General features: G+C 41.4%; 1 protein-coding gene across 1 annotated transcript; it reads left to right on the top strand.

Annotated features, from left to right (window-relative positions):
* The first annotated feature begins 2,745 nt into the window (after window positions 1-2,745).
* Kprp (keratinocyte proline rich protein) lies at window positions 2,746-7,061 on the top strand. Its single transcript, XM_031374679.1, has 2 exons — window positions 2,746-2,870; window positions 4,310-7,061. The coding sequence occupies exon 2, from the start codon at window positions 4,338-4,340 to the stop codon at window positions 6,351-6,353; it is 2,016 nt and encodes a 671-aa protein (XP_031230539.1). The 5' UTR covers window positions 2,746-2,870; window positions 4,310-4,337; the 3' UTR covers window positions 6,354-7,061.
* Window positions 7,062-19,834: the final 12,773 nt, after the last annotated feature.

Below are 19,834 nucleotides of genomic sequence, written 5' to 3'. Positions count from 1 at the left end.
GTTTTGCTTTTAGTTTCAGATGATGTCTGAAACTGTATTATTTTTAAACCGTATGCCTAACTCTAATGTCTAGCTTTTCCACCCACCATGTTCCCTCTACTTTGCTTTGTGAGTTACAAGAAGTAACAGAACTTACAAGGCTCCTCTTGTTTGTCTACTCATTCTCTAGTGATCTGTGATATGCAATTTCATGCTCAGTGTTGTATTCATCTATCATGGGCTTATTAATATATTTGTTTTATGTCAGGATATAGATGAACAGGAACACCAAAGCCATGTTCCCCTTCAAAAAGTTGAATGGAGGAGACAGGTGTTAGTACTCAACACTTCATATCCTGGTGATGCCAATTAGTTTCAGTTCTCAGTTTTCCTTGTTTGCCATTTTCCAGGTTACTCATACATTATCCATGTTCAGGGAACCTTGGCTAAAGTTTGGGATCAGGGAAATAACTCATAGCAGAAATATCACTGTCTCTGTACTAGAAATATCTAGGATTTAGACTCTCCAAGGCAGTCGTTGGTACCCAGGTAAATTTCTTCTGCCTGGGGATCCTCATCTCCAGAAGGGCAGAGAAGGACCTGGAAACTTGTCAGGATTCTGGTTGGCATGACACTCTGAAAGTCTGTAATCCTGTGGAAATTTGGAATGATACATGGGGATGAGAACTAGGACTCTCAAGTCACATTGCACCGGACAGACCTCACCTTGGGAGAGACTTCAGAAACGTGATTGGCAATGTGCACTGCTGGGCACAAAGAACTTTCATACCTACTATCTATCCCCAGCAGCACCTGGTAGGGGTTATCAGTCCCATCATTTTATGAAGAAGATGAAGCACAGAGAGGAAAATGTCTGTATTAAGTATTTTATATTAATTTTCTTATCTACTTCACACAAAAATCTTAAGACCTTTCATACTTATTACTTCTCCTTTTCACCCACATCTCTCCTCCTTTATTTTCTTAAGATTTCATAGACAATAGATCTAGGCTTATGAAAACTAAATAGATTTCACTTCATTAGTAAGTACTAGAGTTCAAAATATATTTAAATTTACAATGTTTGCTTATAAGCTTGGTCAGAATATGAATGACCACAAAGGCTAGAGGGAGAGATTGAGGAAAGACTTTTGAGATTTTGTTCTCTGTTTTCAAGATTTATTTATATTTATTTATGTGCATGAGGGGATATCTATGTGAGTGTTGATACATATACATATGTGGTGCTTATGCCTGGACGTGCATGTGGAGGCCAGGAGAGGATGTCATGTGTCATCTTTATTACTTACCACATGTTCTCCTAAGGCAGAATAATCTTCCTGAATCTGGAAATTCACAGCTTGGCTAGGCTGGAAGCCAGCATGTCCTTTCCAGTGATCCTTCTACCTTGGTGTCCCCTAAAAGTTGGAATTATGGGCTTTTGTAAAGGATGCCTGGTAGGTTGTTGCTGGAATCTGAACTCTTTATCTTTAGGATTAAAGAGTAAATGCTATTAACCACTGAGTATCACTCCAGCCCAATGTTTGCTTCCCTTTTAACAATAAGAACAGTGGAAAAATAATATAAGGAAACTTGCACTTTAGATTGCGCTGTACATATAGAATGAAGAATGATGGGCTGGGCATGGTGGCACACACCTTTAATCCCCAGACTCAGGAGACAGCAGGCATATATATCTCTGAATTAGAGGCCAGCTTGGTCTACAGAGAGAGTTCCAGGACATCTAGGGCTACACAAAGAAATCCTGTCTCAAATGAACAAACAAACAAACAAAACAACCCAAGCAATAACAACAGAAGAATGATTAATGTTTGTAGAATGGAAAATCATATATCCTTCTAGTGGAAGCTCACCATTGACAGTTTGATAAAAGTCAGGCACCTCTAAACAGACTTCATTTATAAAGGAAAACCTGGAGATCTAGAATATTAGCTAAAATCTATTTATTTAAAAATACTCGTTATTAATTTTAGCGAAGTGCAGAAAAATGTAAAGGATACCCCGCTTGTGTTCATGTGGCTCACGGGGCCACCTTGCTAGTTCTAATCGGAACTGTGCTGTTCTCTAAGACATGAGGTGCCTTATGCTGCTTTGGAAGGCTGCTCTATAGCATCAGCCAAGCACTTGCTGTTCATCCACTGCCTTCTCAGCTTTAGACCGGGTCATGGCAGATGCACATTGACTCAGTTGTATTTTTGCTTGTGGCATGCTTACCCTTGAGAAAATGTTGGCTATTTCGAGCATCATTCTTGGTAGGACAGATTTGTATGAAGAACTGTTGCAGTCTCCATGACAATTTTAAAAAGATTCATCCATTTTGAAGAAGAGTAAATTAACTTCTAGCTCAGTTATAAAGGTCCCCAAGCTGTAAGGTCATCAGCATGAGACACTAGATGCAGCTCTGACTCCACATTTTCCTCATTCTAAAGTTGACTTGATTTTAGACTTTAGGCTCGATTGCTTTACGTCATGGAATGTCTCCTTCATTACTTCTATCTCATGAGAATCTGAGGCCAGGAGAAGGTAAAACATGGAGTAATTTTCTAGGAGAGATGATACTTTAATGCCTCCTCACCACCTTCACCATTGAGTCCTGCTGGGCTGGAGAGGAACCTGATAGGATGAAAAATGAGAAAGAAAACAATCTGCTTATCCATAGCCTGGAAGCTCTGACACCAGGGAAAGACACTCCCAGCTCTGTAGGTGACTAGATGGACAGCACACAGGGAGGAAATTAGGTGGTGGAATGTTACCTTGGGCAGATGCCAACCAGTTGTCTCATGGTCTGAGCCAGACCCACAACTCTTTATATAAACACAGCCTTCTGCCCAGATGCCTTAGCCTGAATGACTTTGTGCCTGCTGAGGAGGGTAAGTCTGGATACTGGGTCCTGGGATCATGCTGGGGGTGATGGGTATTCAAGGGATTCCCAGACTCTAAAGCCTGAAGAATGATTAAGGCAGAAGCTAGGGCAGAAGGACATCAGTCTGTGGTGGAAAACTGACCAAGGATTATAAAATATGTAGAGTTTATGGAAAGAGATGGGGCTTTAAAGTTGGTGTATTTATATTTGACAGTTCTGGTCTTTTCTCCAGGTACCATTTCCCTTTGTAAGGAACTCGTTGTCCTTAGAGAAGATACAATATTTATTTATTTTGAGTAGGTAGAGGCACAGAAGGATGGATACAGTAGTTGTTTTATGTGAGTAGAGACACAGGAGGACGGATCACCCTCTGTAGGGAACACAAACATAGACACTTGCTGTAAATGGGAAATGTCTAGCTCTGTCTTCCAGGGGAAGAATTTTAGGTATTTTGGAAGTTTGTGAGAGGTGCTTTGTTGTTATGATTCAATTTTTATATTAATCTTGTGCTTTGGCAGTCGTTGGGCTAGCTGACCAGACAGGTGGCTCTGGGGAAAGCAGATGGGAGCTACTGTATTTTTTTGCTAGGTAAGGTTAGTATAGGAGTGTATGCCTGAATGCCTTAGGGTTATACTGTGATGTTCTCGTTATATAAATCCATAAGTCTTACATGACTATAAACCCTTGAATGTGATGAGGAATATGATAGTCTCTGGGTTATCTCAGCTTAATTAACTGCATCCTGCATCTCAGAGAGTCTGAGTAGAAAACATTTCTGAAGCCAGCAGATTGTCATCCTCCAGATCATTAATAACAGCAACCTGCCCGGGCTAGTGACCATGTAGAGTTTAAGGCTGATGTGTTTTGCATGTGAAGTATATATGGATTTTCATATTTCTGTGAGGATCTATTTAAATTAATTTATTTAAAAAGATGCAAGGCAGCAAATACTGAACACTGGGTTTGGCAGGATCTTCCTGGATCCTTTGCTAATCCAGTGGACTCTGATATAATGCGAACATAGATAATGCCTGGGGTCCTCCAGTCCTGCCCTGTTCTCATTTTTACATTTGGCTTGTGTATAAGTTCCTGTGTGCATGGAAGCCTCAGTTTGGGCTATGTACAAACAGAAACAAGCTGTTACTTGTTTTTCCTATAGGGCTTTTTGTACCACTTGACTTTGAATCTGCTTGTCATCACTGCTCTCTAGTGGCAGATATTGGTATGCCTACCTTTATATCCAGCTGTGTAGAATTGAGCCGTTTTGGCACAACCAGGGCAGGTATCATGAACAATAGTGACTAGCATGGGCTCAGGTAAGATAGTAAGGATTCTTGTTTGAAATCATATAAAGAAAAACCAGAGAAGATGCCAGGCTTCTTGCTCTAGATCCCAGCTCCTCACTACTATCTCTCAGCCCCCTGACCCTGATTTCTCTTCCCTCAGGTCTTGCTCACCCACCTGCACCAGGACCATGTGTGACCAGCAACCGATTCAGTGTTGTGTGCCGATACCCCAGTGCTGTGTCAAGGGTTCCTCCTTTGGTCCCTCACAGTTTCCTTATGCCAACAACCAAGTACTGGTAGAAGCTCCATGTGAGATGCAAATTCTGGAATGTGCTGCACCATGCCCAGTTCAAGTTTCTCAAACTCCGTGCCAGTCCAGTACCACTGAAGTGAAGGGCCAGGCTCCATGTAAGACCACCAAAGTTAAATGCCAGGCCCCGTGCCAGTCAAAGACCACCCAGGTTAAATGCCAGCCTAAGACCACGGAGATAAAGTGCCAGGCTCCCTGCCAGACTCAGGTTTCCTGTGTTCAATGCCAGGCTCCATGCCAACCTCAGGTTTCCTACGTGCAAGTCCCACAACCTCCTCAGACCTACTATGTTGAGTGTGCTCCAGTGTATTACACAGAAACTCGTTATGTGGAATATCCGGTTTCAACCTACGTACCCGCTCCAGCTCCTCAGCCTGCCTACACTTATGTAGAATGTCCCTCAGTGGGCCAGGGCCAGGGAAGTTTCTCCACTCAGTACCAGTATCAGGGCTCCTATGGTGGCTGCACTTCTCAATCACAGTCACGGGGTTCTTACAGCAGCTGTGGTCCACAGCATCAGTCTCAGGCTTCCTACAGTTACTGTGAGCCCCAACTTCAGTCCGGGCCCTCCTACACCAACTGTGGCCCTCAGCGCCAGTCACAGGCTTCCTATGGCAGCTGTACCTCTCAACTCCAGTCTAGAGCATCTTACAGCAACTGCTCCTCCCAGCGTCGGTCAGGGGGTTCCTTTAGCACCTGTGCACCTCAATGCCAGTCCCAGGGCACCTACGGAAGCTTCTCTTCACAGCGTCGGTCTCAGAGTAGCAGTCGATGCCTCCCTCCTCGTCGGCTCCAGCCTTCTTATCGCAGCTGCTCTCCACCAAGACATTCTGAGCCCTGTTATGGTAGCTACCTGCCATCCCGATGCTCTTCAGGCTCCTACAACTATTGCACTCCACCCCGCCGCTCAGAGCCCATCTATGGCAGCCACTGTCCTCCTCGGGGCCGCCCTTCAGGCTGTTCTCAAAGATGTGGACCCAAATGCAGGATAGAGATTTCCTCCCCTTGCTGCCCAAGGCAGGTTCCCCCACAGAGGTGTCCTGTCCAGATTCCTCCCATTAGAGGAAGATCCCAGAGCTGTCCTCGACAACCCTCTTGGGGTGTCTCCTGCCCTGACCTGAGGTCACGCACAGAACCGCACCCATTCCCCAGGTCTTGTAGGCCACAGCGTCTTGACCGGTCCCCAGAATCATCATGGCAGAGGTGCCCAGTTCCTGTACCACGTCCATATCCACGTCCACAGCCATGCCCAAGTCCGGAACCCCGCCCGCGTCCTCGTCCACAGCCATGCCCAAGTCCGGAACCCCGCCCGCGTCCTCGTCCACAGCCATGCCCCAGTCCAGAACCTCGTCCATGTCCTCGTCCACAACCATGCCCAAGTCCAGAACCTCGCCCATGTCCACCATTGCGGCGATTTTCAGAACCTTGCCTGTATCCAGAACCATGCTCAGTTCCTCAGCCAGTGCCGCCTCCATCACCACGCCCAGTGCCACGTCCGCGCCCCGTTCACTGTGAGAATCCAGGTCCCCATCCACAGCCCTGTCCACGTTCACAACCTTGTCTACATCCAGAGCCAATGCCACGCCCAGTGCCTTGTTCCAGCCCAGAGCCTTGTGGGCAACCCATTCGTTGTCCCAGTCCCTGCTCAGGTCCCAATTCAGTTTCTCACAGACAAGAACTAGGTTGTCACGAATCTAACCCATGTCGCCTGGATACTGAAGGCCCACGCTGTGGCTCATATAACTTCAGCCAAAGGCAAGAGAGTCATGGCAGCTGCGAATCTGGGGATGTCTTTTCAGGATCTCACGGTCTAAGTGGTTGTGGAGACCAAGGAAACACCTATGGTGGCGTGAGCTGTGGGGCTTATGGTGGCGCAAAGGGAGCCTACTTTTAAACAAAAGTATAGCCCAAATGCTCCTGCATTAGGTTCTTTAGAGTGTTTGCCATTCTTATCTGGTTTAATCTTTCCATAGACATTGAGGTGCTCTCTGCTTCAAAGTTGTTTATCCAAATTCCTTGCATATCACTTCAGGTTCTACACCTGAGTCTCTGACATCTTTCCAGCCTCATGTCTCACTCCTCCTTTGCACACAGCTTTAATTCTAACCAGACCAGCTTGGCCACTAGGACACTCCTTGGGTGTTCCTCCTGACAGTCCCCAGATGCTCTTGCGTCTGCAGAGGCTTCCTCAGCCTGGACCATTTCTCAACCATTTTCCAGGAACCAGAATTGTACCTGCCTTTCAATAACTCCTCCTTGAACCCTTTTGTTGTTGCTGTCATTGTTTTCTCTTTCCACCCATAGGAGCCTATTCTGACTTCCTAGAATTCACTACTCCTAATGCCATTCATTTAGCAAGTGCTTTTCAACACTCTTGAATTATTAACTTCTCTTTGCAATTGCTGCCTTTTTTCCCAATTAGATTGCAAACTTTCATCCAAGGGGAATCAGTATATCCTTAAATCTCTGTGCCTATCTTAGGTTGGGTAATAGTTGAACAAAGTTATGGTTGGCAGCTTGAGTCATGTTCTGTCCTGTTGGGAAAGTATAGGAACTGGTACAATAGGAGGATACATAACAATAAAAACTGGATATACTCACAGCCTCTGTCCTGAGTAATGCCTGTCCTTTATTTGATGCCAATTTGCTGAGATGAAGTACCGTTTCACATCAGAGTAAAATATATATAACAAAGTTTACCTTCATAGCTATGTTGGAGAGTACAATTCCGAGGGATTGATTATACTCACATGGCTGTATTACCATCACCACCAATTATCTGTCCTACAGGACAAAAACTCAACATTCCATTCTCCACTTCCCCTTTGCCTCTACACAACATCATTCCATTTTCTATCTTTTAAAATTTGACGCTATATGTGTCACAGGTAGACTCATCCAGTATTTGTATTTCTGTGACTGGGTTATCTCACTTAGCATAATGTTCTCCAGGTTCATTTTTGCTGTAGCATGTGACAGCTATTTAAGGTGGCATGATACTATATTTCATGTAGATACTATGCTTTATTTGTTCTCCAACAAATGGCTAAGCACTTGATTTGCTTCCATCATTTGACTATACTTAGTAATGGTCAAGTCTACACTGTTATAAAATACTTCTCTGAGTGTATGATTTCAATTTGTTTGGATAGAGATCAAGAATTGGAATTGCTAGACCGCAGGTACTGCTATGTTGCTTCCCACAGGGGTGATATCATTCACAGTCCCACCCCAGCATGATCATTCACAGTCCCACCCCAGCATGATCATTCACAGTCCCACCCCAGCATGATCATTCACAGTTCCACCCCAGCAGCACAGTTGATAATCCCACCCCCCAGCAGCATCAGTTACAGTCCAATTCCAGTGAGCTGGTCCTGATTTTTCCTCATTCTTGTCAACTTTTGCTAGTTTCTGTGCTCTCCTTAAATACCAATCATCCAAATATGATGGGGATGGATTTCATTGTAATTTACTATTTCAGTTTTCCGTTATTATTGTTGCCTGAACTTTCCTTAATCTAAAAGTGGCTTGGCTTATGTGGTTTTTTTGTCTCATCTTTACATCCTTGTTCTCTGATGGAATGACTGAGCATGGAGGGTGACTTCCATGCTAGAAGTAAATGTGTCCAGGCCTGCACTTGGTAGTTACCCAGATGTAGTACTAGGGTTACAGTCAGAGCCATAAACCTACCCCATGGGAGTAGGAGGTTGGACATGTGCAGATTCTCTGGAGATCTATTTTCTTTTGAATTGAATTGTTTTGATTTATTTGCTTATTATGTTATACAGAAATCAAAGACTCTGATCCAGATTCAGAATTCATCAATTGTTATCAAATCCTATTATGCAGGGTACCTTAAAAAATTGCACCCTAGAGACACGAAGTGGTGAAAAGGTTCCTCTAAGGAGAATGACAAAAGGGAGTAGGTATTGATATGGCTCTTGGAATGTCTGTTCCAATGCTCTCTCCTCACAAAGCCCATCCCAAATGACTTCAAAAGAACAAGGCCATAGAAGAGAACATAAGAGTCAAATCTTGGCTATAAATATGTTGTTCCCTGCACTGGGGACCTAGGTCTACAATGTCAATTTTGGAGATGTAGAGACAACACACCAAAACCATGTGTTATTTAAAAGAAAGCAGAGACATTTCTGAGAGGTCCATGCCTTCATGTACTATGGACAGTCATTTTTACCTGCCAGAAAGACACAGGCAAAGGGATATAAATCCTGAATATTATCACTAGATAATTTAACAAATGGTTCTTGGTGGTACCTGGAATGGAAATGACATTGTTGTGTAAACTTTTTCTAAGGAAACAAATAAACATCTATCTATCCAGGATATGGCCCTAGTGGTAGGTCAGAGAAATGATTCCATTTAAGTCTAGCTTAGTGAATCATTGATCATCAGTTAGGGTCAATTATAGGAGAATGAGTAAGGGGTTGTATACAGAAGCAGGAAGAGTTTATGAGTGCTTGAACAGCTCAAGAAAATGTCTTTTCCAACAATCATTAACCAATTGTTTCTATTCAGGAAGGGGCCAGCCCTTCTCTTCCAATGACATACATTAATGGGCCCAGTTAAAAAGACAATAATAGCCATGTCAATCCTGGAAGGCAGAATTCTATAACCCTCTACCCTTTCCTCCTGTTCTTAAATCATTTCAGCCCTTCCACTATGATGTCCCCTGAGACTTGTGGAGGATGATTTAGATATCCCTTTTAGAGGTGTACCTTCAATACTATCATTCCTCCCTTATCCAAGCAAGCTCCTTCTCGGGTAACTCAGCTTCAGTTGCATGTCTTATTGCTTAGAGCAAGGGGCATGCATGCCTCAATAAGATCCTTCCCACATGTGCTACTTTCAGGGACTGTGTAATACATTCTGCAGTCCATCATTGTTCTGGAGACACCCTTACACTCACATAATAGGGTTACAGTCATGAAGGAGGCATGGCACTCTGTACCATATAGCTGAAAACAGACACCGTTCAGATGAGGTGGCATTGGTTGCATATGCTTTACCCAGAGCAACTCCTAGTGTGCCAAGGAGCCATGACCTTCTATACTAAATAGGAAAAGATGACCATATTGAGTTTGTTTCTATAGAAGTCCCACTATCAGACAGCTTAGCTTCATCAGAGGGAGATACCATAAGAACCTCTCCCAAACTCCTCTTTGGTTCTGTCATATCGTATGTTGGGCACAAAGTGTTATGTGAACTTTAACTAGAAACACAAACATTTATTCACTAAGATAAGGTACCAACAACAGATTTAAGATGATTACTCATTAGTGTGACTTGGCTATCTAATGAGTTCACTATGATCATCATGGGTGAGGTGTTAGTTACATGAATATGGATAACTTATGAATAACTACACCACTGAAGAAAATGACTCTTTCCTAACAACAATAGCAAACCAATCCTAAATCCTCAGAGAGAGTAACATTGATTGTCTATATCCTTGACCCACCTTCAGCCAACTCAATTTTATTCAGGACTTGTGTGTAATCATAGCTACTGAGAGCTTGAGAGGGCACCAGCTCTATCATGGCTAGAATCTGGTGTTTCACAAGTATCATCTGGGTTCTTGTTATAAATACAAGCACATGTTATGAACTGATCAAAGCAGAAATATCAATGAACTTTATTCTAAGTAGTCCTCCAGTGTTTACATTGCCTAGTAACATTTGGTCTTCACTGAACTAGTAAAATACCATGTGCAGGTAATACACACACACACACACACACACACACACATGCACATACGCATGCACATGCACACACACATATCTAATAGGTGGATAGTATGCATGTATATATAAGCATGTGTGTATATATACCTTCCCTACCTCCATTAACTGAGTATTCTAACTCTAGTACAAACCCAGAGTTCCCCTAGCCCTTTCATCCTTGCTTATCCAGATATATTCTTTGTCTTACTCTAACCTAGTCCTTCCAACAACTCCAATTCCCTGGGGACCATATTTATAGATGGGAACAGGACTCTTTTAGCTCTTTTCCAAAACTGTTATCAACCTTTTATCCTATCCCACAGTAAACTGGTCCTGCCACATCACTTACTTGAGCAAATGCCCTCTATACTTGACTAACCTTAATAAGGAATTTTTCTCAGTTTATGCTCCTTTCTCTCCAATAACTCTAACTTGTGTCTGGGTGAAATAAACTAGCTTGGTACAGGGAATATCTCCCAAGGAATTTGAAATAGAATATATAGTTATGAAGGGACAAAGAAAAGAAGGGTTAAATGAGGGGAAGGCAGAAGAGAGGGGTATGAAAGGGAATATGGGGGGCATGTGATGATATACTGTAGAAACTTCTTAAGTATATATAAATACTTGAAAGAAATTTAGATGGACTTATGAAGTAAAAGGAGAGACAATGCCCTTTCTAGACATCTTTTATCATCAAGTGAAATATCATGTGTCAGGAAATCTTTAAATGTAGTTGAGTCACTGGTCAAAGGGACCACCTGGAAATCCTCCATTTCAAGATATTGCCAAGGATATTGATTTCTTTCCACAACCAATGGTAAGGGTCTATTCCTGAAGACAATAGCAACATATCTCATTGAACATGTCTAAGAGCCTTTACCTCTACTAACTAGTGTTCATGGTATTGGAAGATACTTTGCAGAGGAGAAAGATTAATACCAACTCAGCTATAAACCATGTAATTTACAGTAGTAGCATGCCCACTGGATAAGCTGGTATAACAATGGCACAAACCCTGTGGGAGTAATCAATCACTATCTTCTTGAGGAGTCTACCCCATGAAATCAAATCTATGTATGACACTGCTTGGGTTGCCAAGCACCTGTGGACCTAGAAGAAAACCAAATACTATATTCTGTCAGAAATTATAGCAATAAAAGGACCCCTATGGCATTCTGCTATACCTGTAGGTCAGTACCTTGCTCAGGCATCAACAAAGATGCTTCCTTTTGCAATAGATGGGAACTAAAATACACATCCATAACTGAACAATTTTCAGAGAGTGAAAGATTTTTGGAACACTCAGTCCTAAATGAGGTGTTTTCACCAAATTCCTACCCTAAAGACTCAGGGAATTTTTTAAAAGAGGAGGCAGAAAGATTGAAAGAGCAAGAGGAGATGAATCATGCCAAAGAAAGTGTCTTCCAGATACCACAGGACCGACACACATATGAACACACTGAAACTGAGGAAGCATGCATAGGTCATGTACAAGTTCAAGTCACATGGGGTTACAGCACTGAGAGGGGAAGTGGTCAAGAGTTCCCATCCCTAACAAATAATCTATCTCCAGTTGATATCTACTTGCAAATTAAAAAAAAAAAACAGTTTTCTTCAATAGAATCTCACTGTGTATGTAAACCACACTTAAGGGTGTGCTGCATGCCCATCAATAGATGGCCAAGACAAACGCAATAACCCTTTAGTGGTATTTTTGTAGACTTTTTAATCTCATACTGATTTGCTTAATTTATCTTCTTACTGGTCTTTGCTGCTTTATTATGACTCTAACTCTGTGTTTTATGATGTATGTGTTTGATGTGTGAGTGCACACACACATGCACACACTTTTTTTCCTTATTTTAAAATTAATTTTTTTTTGCCTGTTTGCTTTCTAAAGAAGGCAGAAAAGAAAGCAGGAGTTGGGTGGTTGGGGAGATGTGGAGGATCTGGGAGGAGTTGATGAAGGAAACTGTGATCAGAATATATTGTGTGAAAATTTATTTTTCTATCTATCTATCTATCTATCTATCTATCTATCTATCTATCTATCTATCTATCTATCTATCTATCTATCTATCTATCTATAGAAGTAGGCTTCCCAAGTGCTGGTAATCTTCCTTGACTCCTGTCATGTTCCACAGCTGACCTCCATTACTTCTGCCCCAAGTGGTTGGTTACTCCCACAGTGTTTGTGCCATTGTTACTCAAACTTATCCTCAAGTCAGGTCACTGCTGTAAATTGTATGGTTTGTAGCTGGGTTGAGATCACATATATATGCATATATGTGATATACATATATACATGCACATATACATATACAATGCACACACACACACACACACACACACACACACACACACACACACACATACATATATATATATATATATATATATATATATATATATATATATATACTCTTGACTTTTTCATTGCACATTCCACAGGAAGTCTGAGTGTCCTTACTTGCCACCACAAGCATAGGTTTCCATTGCCCTGGCTTCTTTTTTAGAATGAGGAAAATATCTCCACTCTTCATTTAAATGCACTTCTGTACATTCTGTACATGCAGTCCTGAAGAAGGCAGAAATAAGGTATCCCTTCTATATGAAGAAGAAACATGGAGCTTATTGTAAGAAAAGGGTGATCAAAACTGTGAAGCTTCAACTTATCATATGTTTAGGAACCAGGTCACCACATGTGGGCTCTTTATTGCTGCAAACTATGTTTTGTGGCCTGCAATATCATCTGGGAAAATTCTGTAGACTTCTGTATCCAGTATCTCTATACTTTGATGTGGGAAGATATTAGAGAACAGTAGAAAGGAGAGATATTTGAGTGTATTGGTAATCTTTCTTGTCTCCTGTCACACTCCACAGCTGGCCTCCATTACTTCTTCCCTTTCACACACATATTTGCCATAGAGCTGTCTCTCCCCTACTTCTGCTTCTCAGATTTTGCTTTTTCAGCCTCTGCTGCTGAGAAACATTTAAAATCAGGGAGTGTGCATAGGCAGGTGATGTGGGATATGGCTTATGTTAGAGATATACTTACTGAAAGAAAAGAGCCTAGCTGTGGAATATCTGTCCTTTTCTAGGCATTTGACAGACATTCAGAGGAAGAAGTTTCACATTCCACAATTTGTTCCATCAACTAGGTATCCTTGGATACATAAACAAATATTCCTGCTATGCATCAGAGAGCAGCTCAGCTATCTGTACTAGACCAGTGGTTTTCAACCTGTCTACAGGGGTCACATATCAGATATTATATATATTAGATATTTACATTATGATTCATAACAGTAGCAAAATTGTAGTTTTTAAGTAGCAATGAAATAATTTTATGGTTGTGGTCACTATAGCATGAGGAACTGTATTTAAAAAGTTACAGCATTAAGAATGTGGAGAACCATCCGTAGATAAAGTGTAGAACAGAGACTAAAGGAAAGGGCATCCAGAGACTGTCCCACCTGGGATTCATCCCATATACAGTCACCAAACCCAGACACTATTGTGGATGCCAAGAAGTGCTTGCTGAAAGGAGCCTGATATAGCTGTCTCCTGAGAGACCCTGCCAGAGCCTTACAAATACAGAACCAGATGTTAGCAGCCAACCATTGAACTGAGAGAGGGGTTCCTAATAGAGGACTTAGAGAAGGGACTTAAGGAGTTGAAGAGGTTTGCAACCCCATGGGAAGAACAGTATCAAACAACCGGAACCCCCTGAATTCCCAGGAACTAAGCCATCAACAAAGGAGTACATATGGCTCCAGCTACATGTGTAGCAGAGGATGGCCTTGTCATACACCAATGGAAGAAGAGATCCTTGGTCCTATGATGGGTCCTTATTATGGGTCCTATGATAGATGCCCCAGTGTACGGGAATGGAGGGTGGGGAGGTGGGAGTGGGTGAATGGGTAGGAGGGAGGAGGTGTTAGGGTGTTTCTGGGAGGGAGGGAAACTGGGAAAGGGGAAAGATAACATTTGAAATGTAAATAAAGAAAATATTCAATAAAAATTGTTAAAACCAATAAAAAAACTTATAAATAAAAACAGCACATGGATGTTAACCAACCTCCTCCCCCCCCCCAAAAAAAATAACGTTGAGAACCATTGTATTAACCTATAAGGGTAGTTGATGCTAGTGACCAAAAGACAACCTGTGTACTTTGCTGATGTTTAGAGGTGTAGTTGGTTGGTGAGCAGGCTCGGTTCATAGCCATGGATTAGTCCTTTATTCTGGATGACTAGGTGCTATAGAGGATCCACATTGTGGTGACTGAGATGAACCAGGAAAATGGGTGGTAACTGGTGATTTTTGTGTTTTCCATTGTCAGGGACTATCACAAGCTTATTTACCTAAATACGAGGGTTCCTGATCTGGAAAGTGAAACTAGATATACAGACTTAGAAAGAACCCAGGCTTTGCCTAATCTACCTGTCACACTCTTCATGATTTACCACAGGAATCTTGAGCTGAGTGAACATCTTTCTCCTTTTCTCTAGAGTTAGGCCCAAAGACGAGAAGATCACCTTGCATCAACACACCTACTGAGGTGATCGATATTTACTGGTATTTGGCTAACTGCCAGAAAGTGATTGATGTTGGAGATGAAATAAATGTGAGCAATGTAAATAATATATTTGTTATGAGCTTTGGAATGGGAGGCATAGGGTGTCCTGGAAGTACCTAGGAGGGGAATGTAGTGGACCAAATGTCCAGGAGGCAACTACAGGTCACAGATGATGGAAGCTGAGCATGGTGAGTAAGGAAAGTGGAAACTGCCAGGAAGATGTAGCAACAGTCAGACTATCAGCATGATTTAAAGACAAGTGAGCCAGGAGAGAGATATGGCTCCTCCTTGATGAAACACCTTTCTTGGTGCCAAATACAGTATGTAGGTATTCTGCTGGTTTTAGGACCCAGTTTTCAGTCGTCCTCAAATGACTTTTGTATAAAAACGTCTATGAGAAGCACTTCAAGAGGAAGTGGCTTAGATTCTAGGTGTCTTTAAATTTTGAGAGAGGACTGAGGCGTAAACTTCTGACATCATGTAGGTTAGAATCATAGAACTGATGATGTAAAAAACAAACAAACAAACAAACTGACTTAAATTCAATAAAAACAAACAAACCTGGATTTAAGGTCCAGACTAGCTGCACCTACTTATGAGTCAGTGTGTATATGACTGCATGTATGAAGAAGGCTTGGTTGATTATAATCTCAGTAACAACAAAGGGCGAAATTTCCTGTGGAACACGGTGATGGGCCCTTGTTCTTAATGGTTATGTTATGTGTGATAGAGTTGCTCTTCCTGGCTCACGCAATGCTTCCTGAGTTCTGTGCTTAGCTTTGGTCAATTGCAGTGAAGATAGGAGATGGAAAACTTCTGTGTACTGAATACCATATGAAGTTGGAATCTTTCCTCATGTTTCCAGTAACTTGAAACTATTAGTATTTTACTCCATTGTACAGATGGAGAGTTTAATTAATATGTCTGGGCCCATGTTTAAGAGTTGTCACTCAACAGCAGTCAAGCTTATGATTTTAGTGCTATCAAATGTGCTCTGTTTCCCTATGAAGGAAGACTAATGTTCTATTCTGAAAGTAATAGCACATTTATAGTTTCCCTTATTTGAAGTAGCTTCCATCCAGAAAACAAATCAACCACAGATAAAACTTGTGTACTTAAATTCAATTAAAATAAATCAGCAAAGGAAGATTCCAGATAGAAATCAGGAAAAAACAGAACAATTTGGAAGTGCAACGCATCATTTATCCATGTATACAAGTATATAATTTTACCTTTTGCCACTTGTTAGTCTAAAAAATATAGTAGAGAGTGACAGTATGGGATAGTTCAGTGAACAAAATACATATTCTGGCTATTAAGGAATTGAACTCATTGCAGAGGAAAGTGCATAATAAGTATAAATATAGTTAAATTTTGTAATAGAATAAGTAAACAAACTGCTGTGAAACTAAAAGTAACACAGCAACCTAGCATCAGAATGAAGAGTAAGAAATCAAGATACCATAAAATGCAGAGGATGAACTAAATGTGTGGGACAGAGGGTCTCACAGGAGTATAGAACTGTGAACCAGAGGCAGTGAAAATGGTATACTAAGGTACAGGTTTGAACTCAGCACTACCAATTCAGTACTTGACAGGTCTTGGTTTATGTGATTTTCCTAATACTCAACTCCTGATCTATAAAATGTGGCTAATGTGAATAAATGCACTTCTGGTCTAGATCATAGTGACAAGTAAATGAAATGTAATTTAAAATATTTCATGTGTTATCAAACACTAAACATACATTTGCTTTGGGCAGTGGAATATCATCTCTATGGAGAGAGGAAGAGAAAAGAGGCAATGTTTGGGGAAATGGATGTTGGATAGGGGAGGCCAGCTCCAGAGGGAAGCCAAGCCATGCCTCAAGCAGAGGCCAAGTGAGCTGAAGGAAGTAAATACACGAATTTAGGGGAGTTCAAGGAAGAAGAATTGAAAGGGTAAATGACATAGAGCCAAAGGACAGGAAAGTGCATGTACTTTGATGAGTATTTAACCTGAAAGGACAGTGAAAAACCAACCATTGCAAATGTTCACCTGCACTTTGGTCTTGCCTAGCAACTTTGCCATTAAATGGTTTTCTGGATTAGTGGGAGGAGACTGGAGGCCTTGGGCTCAGTCAGAAATACTGTTTAGGTTTGCAACTGAGTTGGATTTTAATCACTGAGAGGTATTCTGGCTTTCTGTGACTGGGAGGAAAAGGCAGGGCTGAGCAATCTGTTAATCACCTACTTCCATAGTACCTTACTAGCAGTCTTCAGAAGTTTGTTTTGTTCAGTCAGTAACCCAGGAGCTGTTTCCAGTGAGCATCATCTCATTCTTCTAATAGCAATGTGCTGCTTCTTATTTCTGTTAGTAGGTACCAAGAATGGAGGATGGTCACAGAACCATGGGAGGCTGAAGAGATTTCCAGGCATGATAGAAACAAACAGGACACATTTTATTTACTGGCACCCAAGCCATTGGAAAAGTATATGCATAGACATACATATATGTAAACATACATGCAGACAGACAGACACATACACACCCACATACACCCCTCCACACACACACAGCAGTGGCACATAGGCCTAAAGACAAACACAGGCTGGTGGGCCTGAAGGGCTCTACTGAATTTCACAAACATGGCATTGTTGTCAGGAATAGCTGTTCTAACAGGTGTTATAAATACTTACTTTTGGGTTTCCTAGACATCCAATGACAATCATTTCATGCTGATTCATACTCACCCACAATCTCCAACATTAGTCATCTGGCCCATGCCAGATATCTGTATCAGTCCCATAGTACTTAAATGTAAACTGTCTCTAATGGCTCACTGATAATTCTGCTATGAGCTGGATTTCTGGTGAATGATACAGTGTTCAGGAGAATATCTGACCTCAAAGATGATGGCTATTATGATCAAACATATCTCCAATTTGTTAAATACTGTTTCTGGGGGCAATGTAAAGTTAAAGTATCCATTTTCCCCTTTTCCAAAGTTGAACATCACTAAATTAAAGAAACTCAGGCCTTTCCCTCGAGACATTCCAAGTCCAACAGAGAGTCAAATCTTGGCCTTTATTCCTTCCCATTCAAACCTTCAGCTGTTAAAACTAAAAAGTCTTTACAATGTAAACAGCAGTGCATTAAATATAAATAAGCAAACACAGTATTAGAGGTCTGCATTTGTTTTTAACCCAAGGCAACTTCAGGCTTCTCATGGAATGTTAGATTGTTTTATAGTAGATTGTTACATATGATTACATTCATTATCCTTATTTAGCAATATAAGCAGGGTCTAGCTATATAACTCTTAAGCACATAGCCAAAGTGCCTTGTGTTCTACTATATAAGTAACTTGTTCATCCACATTCATTGCTGCTCTATTCATAACATCCAAGAAATGGAAAACCCTACATGTTTACCATCTAATAAGTAGGTAATAGAAATGTGGTAAATTTACCTAACTGAATATTATTTAATTGTTAAGAAAAAATAAAATTATAAAATTCCTATGTAAATAGATAGATCTGGAAAACACTATACTGCATGAAATAACACAGACCCAGAAAGCGAAATGCTACAGTGCGTGTCCTTTTCATATGTGGATACTAGTTTTGAATTTTTTCTTTAAAATTGTTTTCATTTTATATTTTAATTAAAATATAATTACACAATTTTTATCTTTCCTTTCTTTTCTCTACTTTCTCACATGTGGCTTTCACTCTCAAATTGTTCCTTTTATATCAAAATAATTTCCTTTTATATCATTATTTTACACACACACACACACATGCACACACATGCTACAATAACTTACTTACTTCCACTTTTGTTTGGGTGTATGTGTATTTAGGGCTGATCACTTTATATTGGATAACTAATCAGGGGCCTCATCTCTAAAAAAACCCCTAATTCTCCTTCTCTCAGTAGTCACTAGTTGCCTGCTGTTCTTAATCTTGGGGTGGGATTCCTTGAGATTTTCCTAGGTTTCAGCATGATTATTGATATTGTCATTGTTCAGATCTTGCTTATATAGACATTTCTAAGAAAGATGATCATACAGCAAACTTCTTGGTACTCTGGGTTTTATAATCTTTCTAACCTTCTTCCACAGTGTTCCCTAAACTATGCATGAAACAGCTGTACTGCAGATATATCTACTGGGGCTTTAGAATGTTTATTTACTATTATTTTTACTTATTTACTGTACATCCAGCTCCCTGCACCCATCCCAGTCACTTCCTCCCACCATGCTTCCCCCATTCCCCCTCCCCTTCTCCTCTAAGCAGGTGGGGACCCCTCTGGGTGTTTCCCAACCCTGGCAGATCAATTCTCTGTGAGGCTTGATGTTTCCTCTCCCACTGAGGCCAGACAAAACAGACTGACTAGAATAACATATCCCACATACAGGCAACAGCTTTTGTTCCAGTTGTTCAGGGTCCACATGAAGACCAAGCTGCATATCTGCTACACATGTGCAGGGAGGCCCAGGTCCAGCCGGTGTATGTTCTTTGGTTGGTTCAGCCACAAGTTAATTGACTCTGTTGGTCTTTCTTTAGATTTCCTTTTCCCTTGGGGGCCTACAGTCCTTCCTTCTGTTCTTCCATGAGTCTCCAAGCTCCTTCTACTGTTTGGCTGTGGGTATCTGCACCTGTCTGAGTCAGCTTCTGGGTGGAGCCTTTTAGAGGATAGCCATGCTAAACTCCTGTCTGAAAGCATAACAGAGTATCAGTAATAGTTTCAAGGACTGGTGCTTGCCCCTGGGGTGGGTCTCAAGTTCAGCCAGTTATTGGTTGGCCATTCCCTCAGTCTCTGCTCCATCCCTAATCCTGCATTTCTTGCAGACATGTTAAGTTTTGGGTTGAAAGTTTTGTGGGTGGGTTGGTGAGCCTATTGCTCCATTGGGGTTCCTGCCTGTCTATAGGAGGTGATCTCTTCAGGCATGGTATATACTCACTTTTAAGTGGATATTAGCCATAAAGGATACCCATGACACACTCCACATACCCAAAGAAGCTAAACAAGAAAGAAGGCACATGCTAGGATGCTTGAATCTCACT

Source organism: Mastomys coucha, unplaced genomic scaffold (genome assembly GCF_008632895.1).
Source record: "Mastomys coucha isolate ucsf_1 unplaced genomic scaffold, UCSF_Mcou_1 pScaffold16, whole genome shotgun sequence".
Taxonomy (NCBI): domain Eukaryota; kingdom Metazoa; phylum Chordata; class Mammalia; order Rodentia; family Muridae; genus Mastomys; species Mastomys coucha.
The sequence above is the reverse complement of the archived record's forward strand: the minus strand, read 5'-3'. Positions and strand labels throughout refer to the sequence as shown.